The sequence below is a fragment of the Anthonomus grandis genome, chromosome 13 (genome assembly GCF_022605725.1).
Source record: "Anthonomus grandis grandis chromosome 13, icAntGran1.3, whole genome shotgun sequence".
NCBI lineage: Eukaryota > Metazoa > Arthropoda > Insecta > Coleoptera > Curculionidae > Anthonomus > Anthonomus grandis.
The window spans coordinates 8,746,818-8,759,692 of NC_065558.1; the positions used below are offsets into that span (position 1 = coordinate 8,746,818).

Consider the following 12,875-nt stretch of genomic DNA (forward strand, 5'->3'; position numbering starts at 1 on the left):
TTTATTGAAGTTTTGCTGCTTGTCAGTTGCCTGAAAGACATAGAAATATTTTACTAATTCCAGGCAATTGAGGGAGTTATTCTTCAGAATTTGATCTCAGAAGGTTTCCAGTATCAAATGCCTGAATGGACAGAAATTATAAAACTCGTATCTCATATCTTAACTACCTGGAAGAAAGAAAATTCATATAATATTCTCAAATTATTAAAAGCCCACGCAGAAAATTCTGGGTTTTACTTAAACGAACCCCTAGTTATTTTACAACGTGCTCCTAGATATTTATTGAAGTTTTGCTGTTTGCCAGCTGCCTGAAAGAGATAGAACTGTTTCATTAATTCCAGACAATATAAGAACTTTTTTCTTCTTTCTCAACTGCCTGGAATAAAGAAAATTTATATATTGTTTTCAGATTATTAAAAGTCCATGCAGAAAATTCTGGGTTTTTATTTAGACGAACCCCTAGTTATTTTCCAATGAGCTCCTCATTGATATTTATTGAAGTTTTGATGCTTGTCAGTTGCCTGAAAGACATAGAAATATTTTACTAATTCCAGGCAATTGAGGGAGTTATTCTTCAGAATTTGATCTCAGAAGGTTTCCAGTATCAAATGCCTGAATGGATAGAAATTATAAAAACCCATATCTCATATCTTAACTACCTGGAAGAAAGAAAATTCATATAATATTCTCAAATTATTAAAAGTCCACGCAGAAAATTCTGGGTTTTTACTTAAACGAACCCCTAGTTATTTTACAACGTGCTCCTAGATATTTATTGAAGTTTTGCTGTTTGCCAGCTGCCTGAAAGAGATAGAACTGTTTTATTAATTCCAGACAATATAAGAACTTTTTTCTTCTTTCTCAACTGCCTGGAATAAAGAAAATTTATATATTGTTTTCAGATTATTAAAAGTCCATGCAGAAAATTCTGGGTTTTTATTTAGACCAACCCCTAGTTATTTTCCAATGAGCTCCTCATTGATATTTATTAAAGTTTTGATGCTTGTCAGTTGCCTGAAAGACATAGAAATATTTTACTAATTCCAGGCAATTGAGGGAGTTATTCTTCAGAATTTGATCTCAGAAGGTTTCCAGTATCAAATGCCTGAATGGATAGAAATTATAAAAACCCGTATCTCATATCTTAACTACCTGGAAGAAAGAAAATTCATATAATATTCTCAAATTATTAAAAGTCCACGCAGAAAATTCTGGGTTTTTATTTAGATGAACCCCTAGTTATTTTACAATGAGCTCCTCATTGATATTTATTGAAGTTTTGCTGCTTGTCAGTTGCTTGAAAGACATAGAAATATTTTACTAATTCCAGGCAATTAAGGGAGTTATTCTTCAGAATTTGATCTCAGAAGGTTTCCAGTATCAAATGCCTGAATGGACAGAAATTATAAAAACCCATATCTCATATCTTAACTACCTGGAAGGAAGAAAATTCATATAATATTCTCAAATTATTAAAAGTCCACGCAGAAAATTCTGGGTTTTACTTAAATTACTTTTACTTAAAATAACCCCTAGTTATTTTACTACGCACTCCTAGATATTTATTGAATTTTTCATTTTATTTAAGTTCCTTTAAAAAATTCACTGAAACGCCTATTATACACATTAAAACAATTATGTAATCCTTGTTATTTGATCACTAATCAACTGTTAGATATTACGTTTTTCTCCATTGCCTGCAAAAACAGAAGTGTATATAAGTTTCTTCAAGAATTTTTATTTTTGACAAGAATAACGTATTTCTTTCTTTTATGCAGTTGACGTACTTCGTAAAATAGAAAATAAGGAATTAGAAATATGGGATGCTCTGGTACCTAATCAAGATACATATTTGGTATTGAAGAAGCGTTCTTCTCTCTTTAATTTTACTTCATGTTTCATATTAATGCATGAGTATCTTGCCACAAGTGAAGTTTAGTGCTATCGATGACATACAAATTACTAGTATTTTTTTTAGTTACTTTTGTATTAGGATATAATACGTTAGAATCAAATGACTCTTTTAAGTTGAAACCATTTCAAGTTTTTGACTCTTAATTCAGGTCGATGAATCAATCATTCAAGTCATTGATTTTGGAAACATCGTAGTGATTATTTGATAAATTCTATTGACTTCACATCTATGACAACACTTTAACATTACTTGAATTAATTCCAGGCTATTAGTGAACTTAAAAAGTTTCCAGATTGGTCAGATCCTTTCAAATGGTACTACTTTTTTCAATTACATACTATCGCAGCACAATCTCTTGTTAATGAGTGTATTTCAATTTGAATAAAATAACAATGCAGGTCTGGTCAATTCTAATCTTCAGTGCATGGACCATGGGAATTCTGGCCTTGTAAGAGCAGCTGCAAATAATCGACAAGTATCGTTGTTACTTCAATTGAATAAGCATAACTTAATCCCGGTGATTGTACAAAACTATTTAATTAACTGTACACTTAAACGTTATAAGTTAAACAAAGCAACAAATAAAATACTAAAAGGCATTATTCCTGTAAAAAATTTCATTACATGCATAGTTTTTGAAGTAGAAGCTTGAGAGGTAAAAATGTAGATATCTCGAAAAACAGAAATCTTACAAGAAAATGATTAGGACGTTTCTTGTTAAGCAAACTCCAATTTACTATCTAAGTTTGCAACAATTTCCATTAGATGCATCGTTATGAAGATTTTTGCCAAAATTAACCTCAACCAAATCCTGTCAGTAGAAAAGCATTTGACATATGTAAACAAGTAACAGTATTACAAAAAAAATGCACTTCTTTTACTTATAAAGCAAGTTTCAACCCACAAGAGTTTTATGATTTCGCCCTTTCATTTTAATAAAATTAATATATAAAGAATTACTCATAACTCAATTTACAAAAAAAAAACGATTATATTAAAACAATTACATGCTAAGCCGACTGCAAAAAATAAATTATATTTATTTAAAAAGCTCTCAATAAATCATAAAAACATTGTAAAATATAATATTATAGAATATCGTATTTAAATCGCTAAGCCTATCTGCATTCATTAAACAAATACCGAATAATAAATTAGCATAACCATGAATAAACACAAATAAAGTGATACGTGAATTTACCTAAAATCAGAAATTTAATTTGGTTACGTAAACATTTTTATTGGGCCACGTGACTTTGAAGTTATCGGGTAAATTTAACTGTTTAGTATTAATTGAATTCTATTTATGCCTAAAAAAGTTTCCCCAATCCACAATATTCGATTCAAGAACGAACAAAAGTGCCGATATTCCCTTTGAACTTTTAACCAAAAAAAAAGTCGAGAAAAAGTTTGAAATTTGTCGGCAAATATAAAGGTGCCCCTATATATTTTTTCCTAATTAAGAGTATTTAAGTGTGCAAAAGTGTTAGGACAAATCCTTTTCAATAGCGAAGAACCGTTGTTCGCCCTTTAAAAGATAAACGAGATTTTCCGGAGGAAATAAATTGAACACCAACTGATAGCTGCTATCAAAGCAGGTGTTTGTCATTTTAAAAAGGGATTTCGATTTGGGACGCTCGTGCGCCCTCCTGCTATTTAACTATTTTATTTTCGAGATAAGATATCCGCTATTTTACAAAATATAAGGCGCGGTTTTCTCTCTCTAATTCCGGGCCAACAATATGCAATTAATGAGACGTCCTTGTTGTAGATACCCAAGCAACGCACTATAATTAAATAAACATAAATTTTGGTTTACATCATATATTTTTGATTAAACTTCAACTATAAATATCGGATAAAATGTCCGAGTTATATAAGAGTAAGCTGGCGAGGTCGTTACGAAAAGTGTGATCGGGCGAGGCGAACGGTACTTGAGAAGGAGATATTAGTTAGTGGAAATAGAAAGAGAAAGAGAGTTACGGTTAGCATATTACTGTAGGAGCAAGAAAAATTTTCTTTCTCTTTTCCTCTCATAGAGAGTGCATGAAATATATATATATTTCAGTCAGTAGTTGGTTTGCGAGTTTGCTAGCGTTACGCGAATGGAGATTTCTTGAATATTTCGTAATTTTATTTCGTTCTTGAACAATTTTATGAATTAATTTGTATTGTTCAATGTATTAATTATTTTACGTTTAAAGTGAATAAAATTATAAATTCATGTTGAAGTTCATATTTTGTGAATTTTCGCGGGAATAATAAGAGATTATGGCAGGAAGTGATACAGACTATGAATATGGGTGGTGCTCCAGGACTATTTTTTCTAGATGTTCTTGTGTATGATATTCTATTATTATACTAGAAGATATATACATACGTGTATATTCTACAGTTTAATAAATATACCTTACCATATACGGTTGATAAATATACCAATAGATTTAATTTAAGAATTGTATTTTTGAACCTAGATAATGAAAAGTTGTCAAGAACCAGAAAAAAAATTTATTAAGTTTTTTATCACCTATAATTTCCTTAATTAGCATTTTTTGTCAGAAAAATATTTTGTGCAAAAAAAACGTTTTTCATTAACTCTATCCTTAGCCCCCCACCCACCCCACACAACTTACCAGTAAGAAATGGTTTCCAAAAATCATTGTTTTCCAAAATAATACGCATGAAAAACAGCTGCTTTTATCGTTAATATACAATCTATTAACACAGTTTGTTTATTTAAATTTGATATCATTATATATATTATGTGTATTAATAAATATTTAATACAACAACAGTGCTATAAGATTATTCACAAAAAACGGTGATTTTTCAAAAGAATTTTTTACTGGGCAAATGTTTGGGGTGGGTGGGGGGCTTAGGGTTGTCTTGATGAAAAAACAATGTTTTTGCAGAAAATATATATTCAATATCTAATTTAACAACACTGTTTATTTAAATTTAATATAATTTTATACATAAATATTTAGTATAAAAACAGCGCTATTAGATTGGATAATATGGACGAAAAACAGTGATTTGTCAGAAGAATTTCAACAAATTTTTGAAGTGTAGTAATCGGGTTAATATGTAAATCCCGTATCAGTTTTTTTAAATGCCGAAATTTTCTTTCTTTTGTAAACACAATCGTATATGATATACGTATATTCTAGAGTTTAATAAATATGCCTTGACCTTATATGGTTGATAAATATACCAAAACTAAAAATTTACTAAAAAAGAGTTGAATAAACACATTTTAAACCATAATAATATATGATGTGTTGCTTGGATCGAATGAATCAAATTTTCGGTTTTAAAGGCAAACAATGACATCTGCACCAAATTAGTAGTAGTGAATAATAAACACCCTGAATAATATACCGGGTGTCTTAGAAAAGTGGTTCACTCCATAATATAATATACTATTTTACGATTTTCCATAATATACGATATATACGATTTTAATTTGAATTACGCTGTATACAAATAAAATTGACTTAAAAAGAAGATTATAATGATATCAACTTTGAAACCAATTTAATTTTACTTTATTTAAATATTGACACCCGCGTATGAGTGGATACCCCATGTGGATATCCGATAATTGAATCGATGTAAGCAAAAAGAGCACATATCAAAAAAACACATTTTTGGGAAATCGATAAAAACTGTTTTTTCATCAAATTAAGTAAAATTATTAACATTTATTGTTATAATTGATTTGTAGTTTGAATAGCACGATTTGTCTCCTTATATTTTAAATTTAAAAATTGATTTTAGCTCCCCCAGAAGACTTTGAAAGAATTGACATGTACCCTTTTTGCAAATAATGCTATTTAGTAAATTTAAAAAATATGTATTTTTTTTATACAGCTTTAGTTAAGTACAAGTCAAAACTAAACAGCTAATTTCAATAGAAGAGTACAATGTTTTGGAAAAACTAATCTTCGGATCACTCATTGATTGTTGATTGTAGGCCACTGAAGAATAGCATCAAAATATGGTTTGTGTTCTTCTGCAACAAAAGCAGTGCATTTCCTTATATGCTCCATTTTGTTGGCCTTAATAGGAACTTTTCCCAAGGGAGGCGCAAGGCTCATTGGCAATGTTGGGCAGGCCATTCCAGATTGTGATAAATTAAATGTATGTGACACCAAACCGTCAGTAAAAGGATAGGCTTGAACAGTGCCTTTTTGTTGGGATGTGTATTTAAAACATGAAAAGGTGCTTATTTGAATGACTTGGGTACGTAAGAAAGCTAAAAAGTTACACCACGACAAATGACAAATGTCAAATGACAACAACAATATGTAGCACATATTGTTGTTATCACAACAACAATCGCATAGCATGTTCCACGATCTTCTCATTTGACCATTCAAAGAATCGATGACGCTTTTCAAACTATCAGAAAAGAGATGCGGTTTCGTCTCACGACAGTGGAAATGCGACGGCGATGTAGGGCATGTATTAGAGCCAGGGGAGCGCAGTTTTAATAAAATTTGTAATTTTGAAATAAATACATAAAATTAAAAAGATATTTTTTTTACTTTATTGTCCTTTAAATTCATGAATTGTGGCAAGTTAGTCGACTTTGTGTTACACATCGTATATCATTGAAAAGAGTATTAGCTGGAGATGTTTTTAAAACTACCTGAACATCTTGAGAGATTTTAGTTTTCTTTTTGCGTCAACTTAAAGTTACCTTTCATAACTTTTTTTGCTACTTGTATTAACTTTTTCAAAAAATAAACGTGTAAAAAAAACGTGAAAAACATGCTGAAAAAATTTAAAGATGTCAAAAAGCATAATTTTTTGAAAATCCTGAAAATAATACAAAATCAATTATATACAAAAACCTGAGACTTTTAGAACACAAGTTTATTAAAAAAATATCTTCTATCTGAGCCTATCTATATGCCTACCAAGCTTGGCTAACCCTCCGCCAAACACCCTGTATATTTTTGAAAAAGTAAAAAAAATACCTTTTTTATGAACTATAAATATAAAGAGTGTTCCATTTAAAAAAACATAAGCTTGGGCTATAACTCAAAAACTATTAATCAAAAAAAAAAAAAGCCTAATATATACCACTAGATTCTATAGAAAAAAAATTATAAGAACGAATTTTTACTTTTACAAAAACTTTAAAGATACCGAAGATACGACGGGGGTCCCAAAATGCAAAAATTTCAAAAATGCCCTGTATCTTAAAAAATAAAAGGGCTACGAAAATTTTGTTAACGGCATCTTTAGTATCACGAAAAAGTAGCACAGTGTCGCAAAAACCGCAACTCTCTATCTCTAAAAATTACAAAGATATCCGGCATAAGTACCCAAAATGGGACACCCTATACAACAAGATGCTACCTGCAGGTTGAGCTTTCATAGATCAGCTAAAACCTATATGGAAAAACTAATGATTCAATCAGTCGTGTTATTCTTTCTAAAGTAAATAACTCGAACCCTTGTCTTTTTCCCTCGAATCCGGGCGTTTGTTAAAATGCAAATGAAGAGCCGTCCTTATTACACGTAGAATTAAATTCCCCCCTTTCCTCACTCGCAGAGATGATCAATCATAGCTCAACTTCTAATCTGAACCAATTCAGGATTTCAAATATTTGTCAATGTTGCGCCTTCCCTGTCATTAGGCCCCGTAATTTCAGTCGAGACAAAGGCATTAAATTGAGATTTAGTCATTTCATTAAACTTCTGAACTTAACAATACGAGAACTGGGAAGGGAAGGGAGATTTTGCAATAAAGCAGATCTCTTGAGAAAGCTGGGTCAACTATTAAAGTAGCAATGTAAAACGGTTCATTTTATACCAAAAATTTTGTCTTTAAAACTATTTTTGCGAAAAATAATTTCTGAAGCAATCCATCTTTTCCAGATATACCCCTTTTGATTCAAACCTGCGTATCTCTGAAACTAACAATAATAAACCTATAGAGTCTGACCTCGTTATAATCAGCGACAAATTCCCTATTGAATTATAGCTAGAACTAACCTTTCGCCACTTCCAGCAGTCCTCCACAGTAGATGTTCGCCACTTTGTCCGGAATTTCGATCTCCTTTCGAGGCAAATCGTCCGCCCAATCTACGTAGTTGGTCGGTGTCTGGATGTTCAGCTGCAAATCGTGCTTTTTTCCTTAGAAGTTGAACGGTCAGGGCGTAGCTGACCATCATCACTAACATGGGAATGTAGAAGGCGATCAGACTACCGAATACGAAGAACGCTCGATTGTTTATCACGCATTTTTTTGGGTCTGGCATGATGTTTTCGTGGTTAATTATACCTGTATAGAAAATATAGAGGTTGGTCATTTTTATGGTATAGAAAGGTCATTAGTGAGGTATTTGATGGTTTTATAAAAGAGACTTAATTGTAAAATAATTTCTTAATTCTGCAACCTAAAACTGCGAATTCTTAAAAATCACTCAGTTACGTATTTATAAAGAGTGTTGAAAGTAACTTATTAACCAAACAAGAAAATATCTTGTGATTTATCTATTTTATTTTTTTTTTCTTTTTGTATTTCTTGTTACATCATTATAAGTACAATTATAATTGTTTTATAAAAAATAAAAATTGAATCCCTCCATTATTTTTTAATTGAACGTGTATGTGATTGAATTGATCTGTGTATCACAGGTTATTGCTTTGATTAAATCTATTATAGATTTCTAATTAATAATACAAAGTGCGTGCATCTATGGTTTCTTTTAGCTTTTTAAGTGAAATAATTTAAGAGAACTGATTAGTGATTACTCCGTGTGTTCATACATAAAAGTTTTTAGGATTTTATTTTATTTTGTTATTGTAAATCTAGGTTTAGGTTTTATGTAGACTTAGGTTTTAATTTATATAAGTATAAAATTTTTGTATTAGACACTTTTATATTGCTGAAAATAATATATTTATATATTTAACGAGTAGCATTCCGCAGATATGTATTTTATATTTGTTTTTTATAATAGCGATGCTTTCCTTATTTGTCCTTTTTCAAAGATTTGATAAGATTATTTCTGTATTACTGTATTTTATGTGCATATTTTGTATAAATAAAAGGGAGTTTTTTTGGGAAAGTCTGAGGTTGCTTAACAGATTATTTTAATTTTTTATCCCTTACAAAATTTATGTCAAGAGTTTTTATCAGACAGTATATTGGACAAAGATAAATGAATGAGCAAACTAGTGTATTAGAGAGAAATGAGTGATTTAATAAATTTTTAAGGTAAAAAAATATATCATAACAATTTATCATTATCACTTTTTTACCTAATTTTCCACCCTGTTTTTCCTCTCGAGGGCCATTATTAATTGTTTTATGTTTTATACTGTAATTTTTAATAAAAAATATATATATTTTTTTAAGGAATTTTCAATTATTTTAGTTAAAAGAGTTTTTTTCATGTTTTATTATAATTGAAAGTAGATCTAAGTCTGCGGTTGCTCAACAGATTATTTAAAAATTTTTATCCCTTACAAAATTTATGTCAAGAGTTTTCATCAGACAGTGTATTGGACAAAGATAAATGAATGAGCAAACTAGTGTATTAGAGAGAAATGAGTGATTTAATAAATTTTTAAGGTAAAAAAATATATCATAATAAATTATCATTTTCACTCTTTTACCAAATGTTTCACCCTGTTTTTCCTCTCGAGGGCCATTATTAACTGTTTTATGTTTAATACTGTAATTTTTAATAAAGAATAGGGTAAACCACCCAGTTATTGGCACCTTAAGGACTTCTCAGGTTTCACATATCCACTAGTTTTCAGAAAATTGATATTATAGTCACCTTGTGACTAGTTTATGTTCTTTGATGATTCTACTTTGTTCTTAAATGACAAAAAAAAGTTTTTTTAAACATTATAATAGCAAAATAAATAGAAGTAAAAAAAGTTTAGAGCTTAATTGTTGGCACGCTTTCCCAATCAATGTCACCCGAAATTATCCCAGTTATTGACACCCCCCAGTAGTTGTCTCACCAGTTATTGGCACATTGTCCATTATGCACCTCAAATATTAATCTTCATTGATGAAGTTGATGCCGTCAAAGGTGTCCAAAGGGAAAGACGCTTTTTTGGCGGAGAACTAAAAATTTTTTAACATGGCTTTGATGATCATCCTTCCTTGTAGTTAGAGTCTTGCCTTTGTTTTCCTTTTCTGCCTTTTTTGCAGCCTGTCGCTTGAGTCTCTGCTCTTCCTCTTCCCTCTGAAGCTGTTCTTTTTCCTCAACAATCTTTTTGAAACCCGACGACGAAATAACATAAGGCATTTTGTTTACTGCTCTTTTGCCCTTCCTCTCAGGTGTTTGTGGTTTAGGTAAAAATAATTCTATGGACGACAAATTATCAACCGGTAGAATTTCTCTATCAGTATTCATCTTTTCATTGGCGTTATTCTTCTGCTTTTCTTCTATATTTGTGTCGATTACCTCAATAACTCTAGGTTCAATGGTGAACTGTTCTTTATTTAGGTCTGAAAGTCTTAAGATATTATAATTTTCCCCTTCTAAAACAATAGACATATCACCTATCAGCTTTTTGAACAAAGTCAAACTCATTTGTTTTTCTGATTGGCATTCATTAATATTTGCTTTTGGTTCTCCTACACTATCAATAATATGGGTATTTTTTCCTAGACACTTAGTATAATTTATTGCATTGGAGTCCCAAGGAAATAATCCACATGCTTTAAAGCCGTTTGATATAGTTGTTGCATCAAGTTTTTCACTGCCGTCTACAAAATAGGAGCAAAATCTTCCTTTCGTAGTTTCATGAATGAATGATTTTTTCTCCAGTGCAAAACCCCATAACGCCAAAGATTTTTTAAGGGTCTGAAACTGGCAACATTGGGGGGTTGAAAAATTCGAGTGGAGTTGGGATCTAGGGCTATTAGGACTATCTCCAGCGTGTTTTGTGTCCATCAACAAATAATTTTACTGGAAACGCAACTCCAGATTTGATAAGGCTGGGATGCAAGACAAATTCAAGGTAAAATAAAAAAGTTTCGGATTTCATCCAGCCATTATCAGTTAACGGATATGTCCATCCTTCTGGAACACTGTCCTTCACCGATTGTGGAAGTCTCTTGTTTGGGAATATGATCATCGGCGGTGTTATTGTACCCAATGCTGAGACGGTGCACATCACAGTAAGATTCTGTTTCGCATCTCCTATATCTACTTTGTAAACGTTCTTGGAGCCTTTTAGAGCAACGACTTGTCCAAGTTTTGGCCCATAATAAAAGTTTGTTTCATCGTCATTAAAAATTCTGCTGGGATCCTTCATGATGTCGATATCTGTGAATCAGTTTTTAATATCGCTTTCCGCTACATTTGCTGAAGCTGAAGTAACCGCCTCTGCAGTTCGATTTGCTAATTCAGGATGCCTTTAAAAAATGGTTGAACCATTTATCGCCTGGTAAATTATTTTTGAATGGTGTTCTTTTATCAGTTTGATTTAGAAATGTTTGAACAGATGTTTGAATGTCAATTTTACGCCTTGGGAAACCTTTGCACTGACTATCAATAATCCATTTTATTTAAATGAATCTCCTCCACTGTCAAGTATGTAGACGGATCTTTTTTTATTTTTTTTGAATTTTTTACTTTAAGTCTGAACTGTAGGGTTGCCCCATACTTTCGAGATGTTGCCTTTTTTGATTCTCCTGATCGAATTTCTTCAAGAGCTTTTTGAACAATTTCCTCGCTATATCTGGTGGAGCCATTGGGGGCGATTGTGTTTTCGTTTTGGAGTCATATTAATAAAAAAAGAAAAGAACCTATAAAACCTCTATACTTAGGTATCTAAGTTTTTTCTTGATGAAATACCCTATATTTTATAGACGCCACTAAAAAGCACTCGATTCCCGGCGGTGATCGTGTATGTTCGGAGAAAAATTCGATTCCCGCGTTTGTTAGTTGTTTACTTTCGTAAAAAAGCTTCCACTAATATGATCAATTATTGCAATTATACTGAACTTGTTTCTTTGTGAAATATTGACCATATTATTGCTTATAGTGTTTTAAAATAATACATGAAAAGCTGTATTAATTCCAATTCAGCGATTTTAGCTGTAAAGATCCTACTTGAGTAGGTCCTACTCAAAACTATCAGAATCAGGACCAAACTATCAACAAAAATTTGTGCCACTTATGCAGTAAAATGTTTTCTTCCATTTCAGCTAAGAACAAACATATTAAACTTATTCATAAGCAGCAGCTCCCAGATAACCCAAAGTCACATATTTCTTGTCCCTTATGCAAAGAGACTAAGTATTCTTATGAGACTTATCAAAGACTTGAAGCTCATTTACAGGTTAAGTCATGATATCAAAATAGAGTCCTCAACTTTCCATTTTTCCAGTGAAGAAAGATTTGAGGAATGGTTAAGAGAGCAGAAAATAAGCACAAACTATGCACTTGTTCGCACAAGGAAAATTGAAGACAAGATTGAAAAAGTATATTGTTGCAATCGAAGCGATTTTAGAGGTAATTTGTAGCAATTTCAATTGTTCATTATGTTGTGTGAGCAACGGAAGGGAAGCAGTTCTGTTCAATGATTTTCTGCTAGCCATAGTCTAGAAATTAAAACATTTGTTAATGAGAAGACGACTGAAAATCAACAAGTAGCAGTACAATGATTGAACAAGCAATCAACAAGAGAAGTTGAAAGTGTATCAAACTTTTTAAGATCTTTAAATGATAAAACTTATGATAAGTAAGTTATCTTTTTGTAAAATTATATGAGATATATTAACATATACCTGTAAATGTCTAGGTGCATGCGACAACTGACATCAATGATGGAACGGATAAATAAGAGAAATACAAGTAAACGAAAAATGGACAAACAAGTTTATTTTCCATCAAAGAAGAAGGAGCAGTAAATAAAAATAATTAATTGTATATTTTTTTCTATTTATCAGTATTTTTTATATAATAGTAGG

General features: G+C 31.1%; 1 protein-coding gene across 2 annotated transcripts in view; it reads right to left on the reverse strand.

Annotated features, from left to right (window-relative positions):
* Nucleotides 1–12,875, reverse strand: part of LOC126743936 (5-hydroxytryptamine receptor 2A) — a 93,626-nt gene that overhangs the window by 24,881 nt on the left and 55,870 nt on the right. For both annotated transcript variants that reach the window (XM_050451218.1, XM_050451219.1), the window contains exon 4: nt 7,925–8,213. In XM_050451218.1, the coding sequence (XP_050307175.1) occupies nt 7,925–8,213 (289 nt within the window). The remainder of the gene's footprint in view (nt 1–7,924; nt 8,214–12,875) is intronic.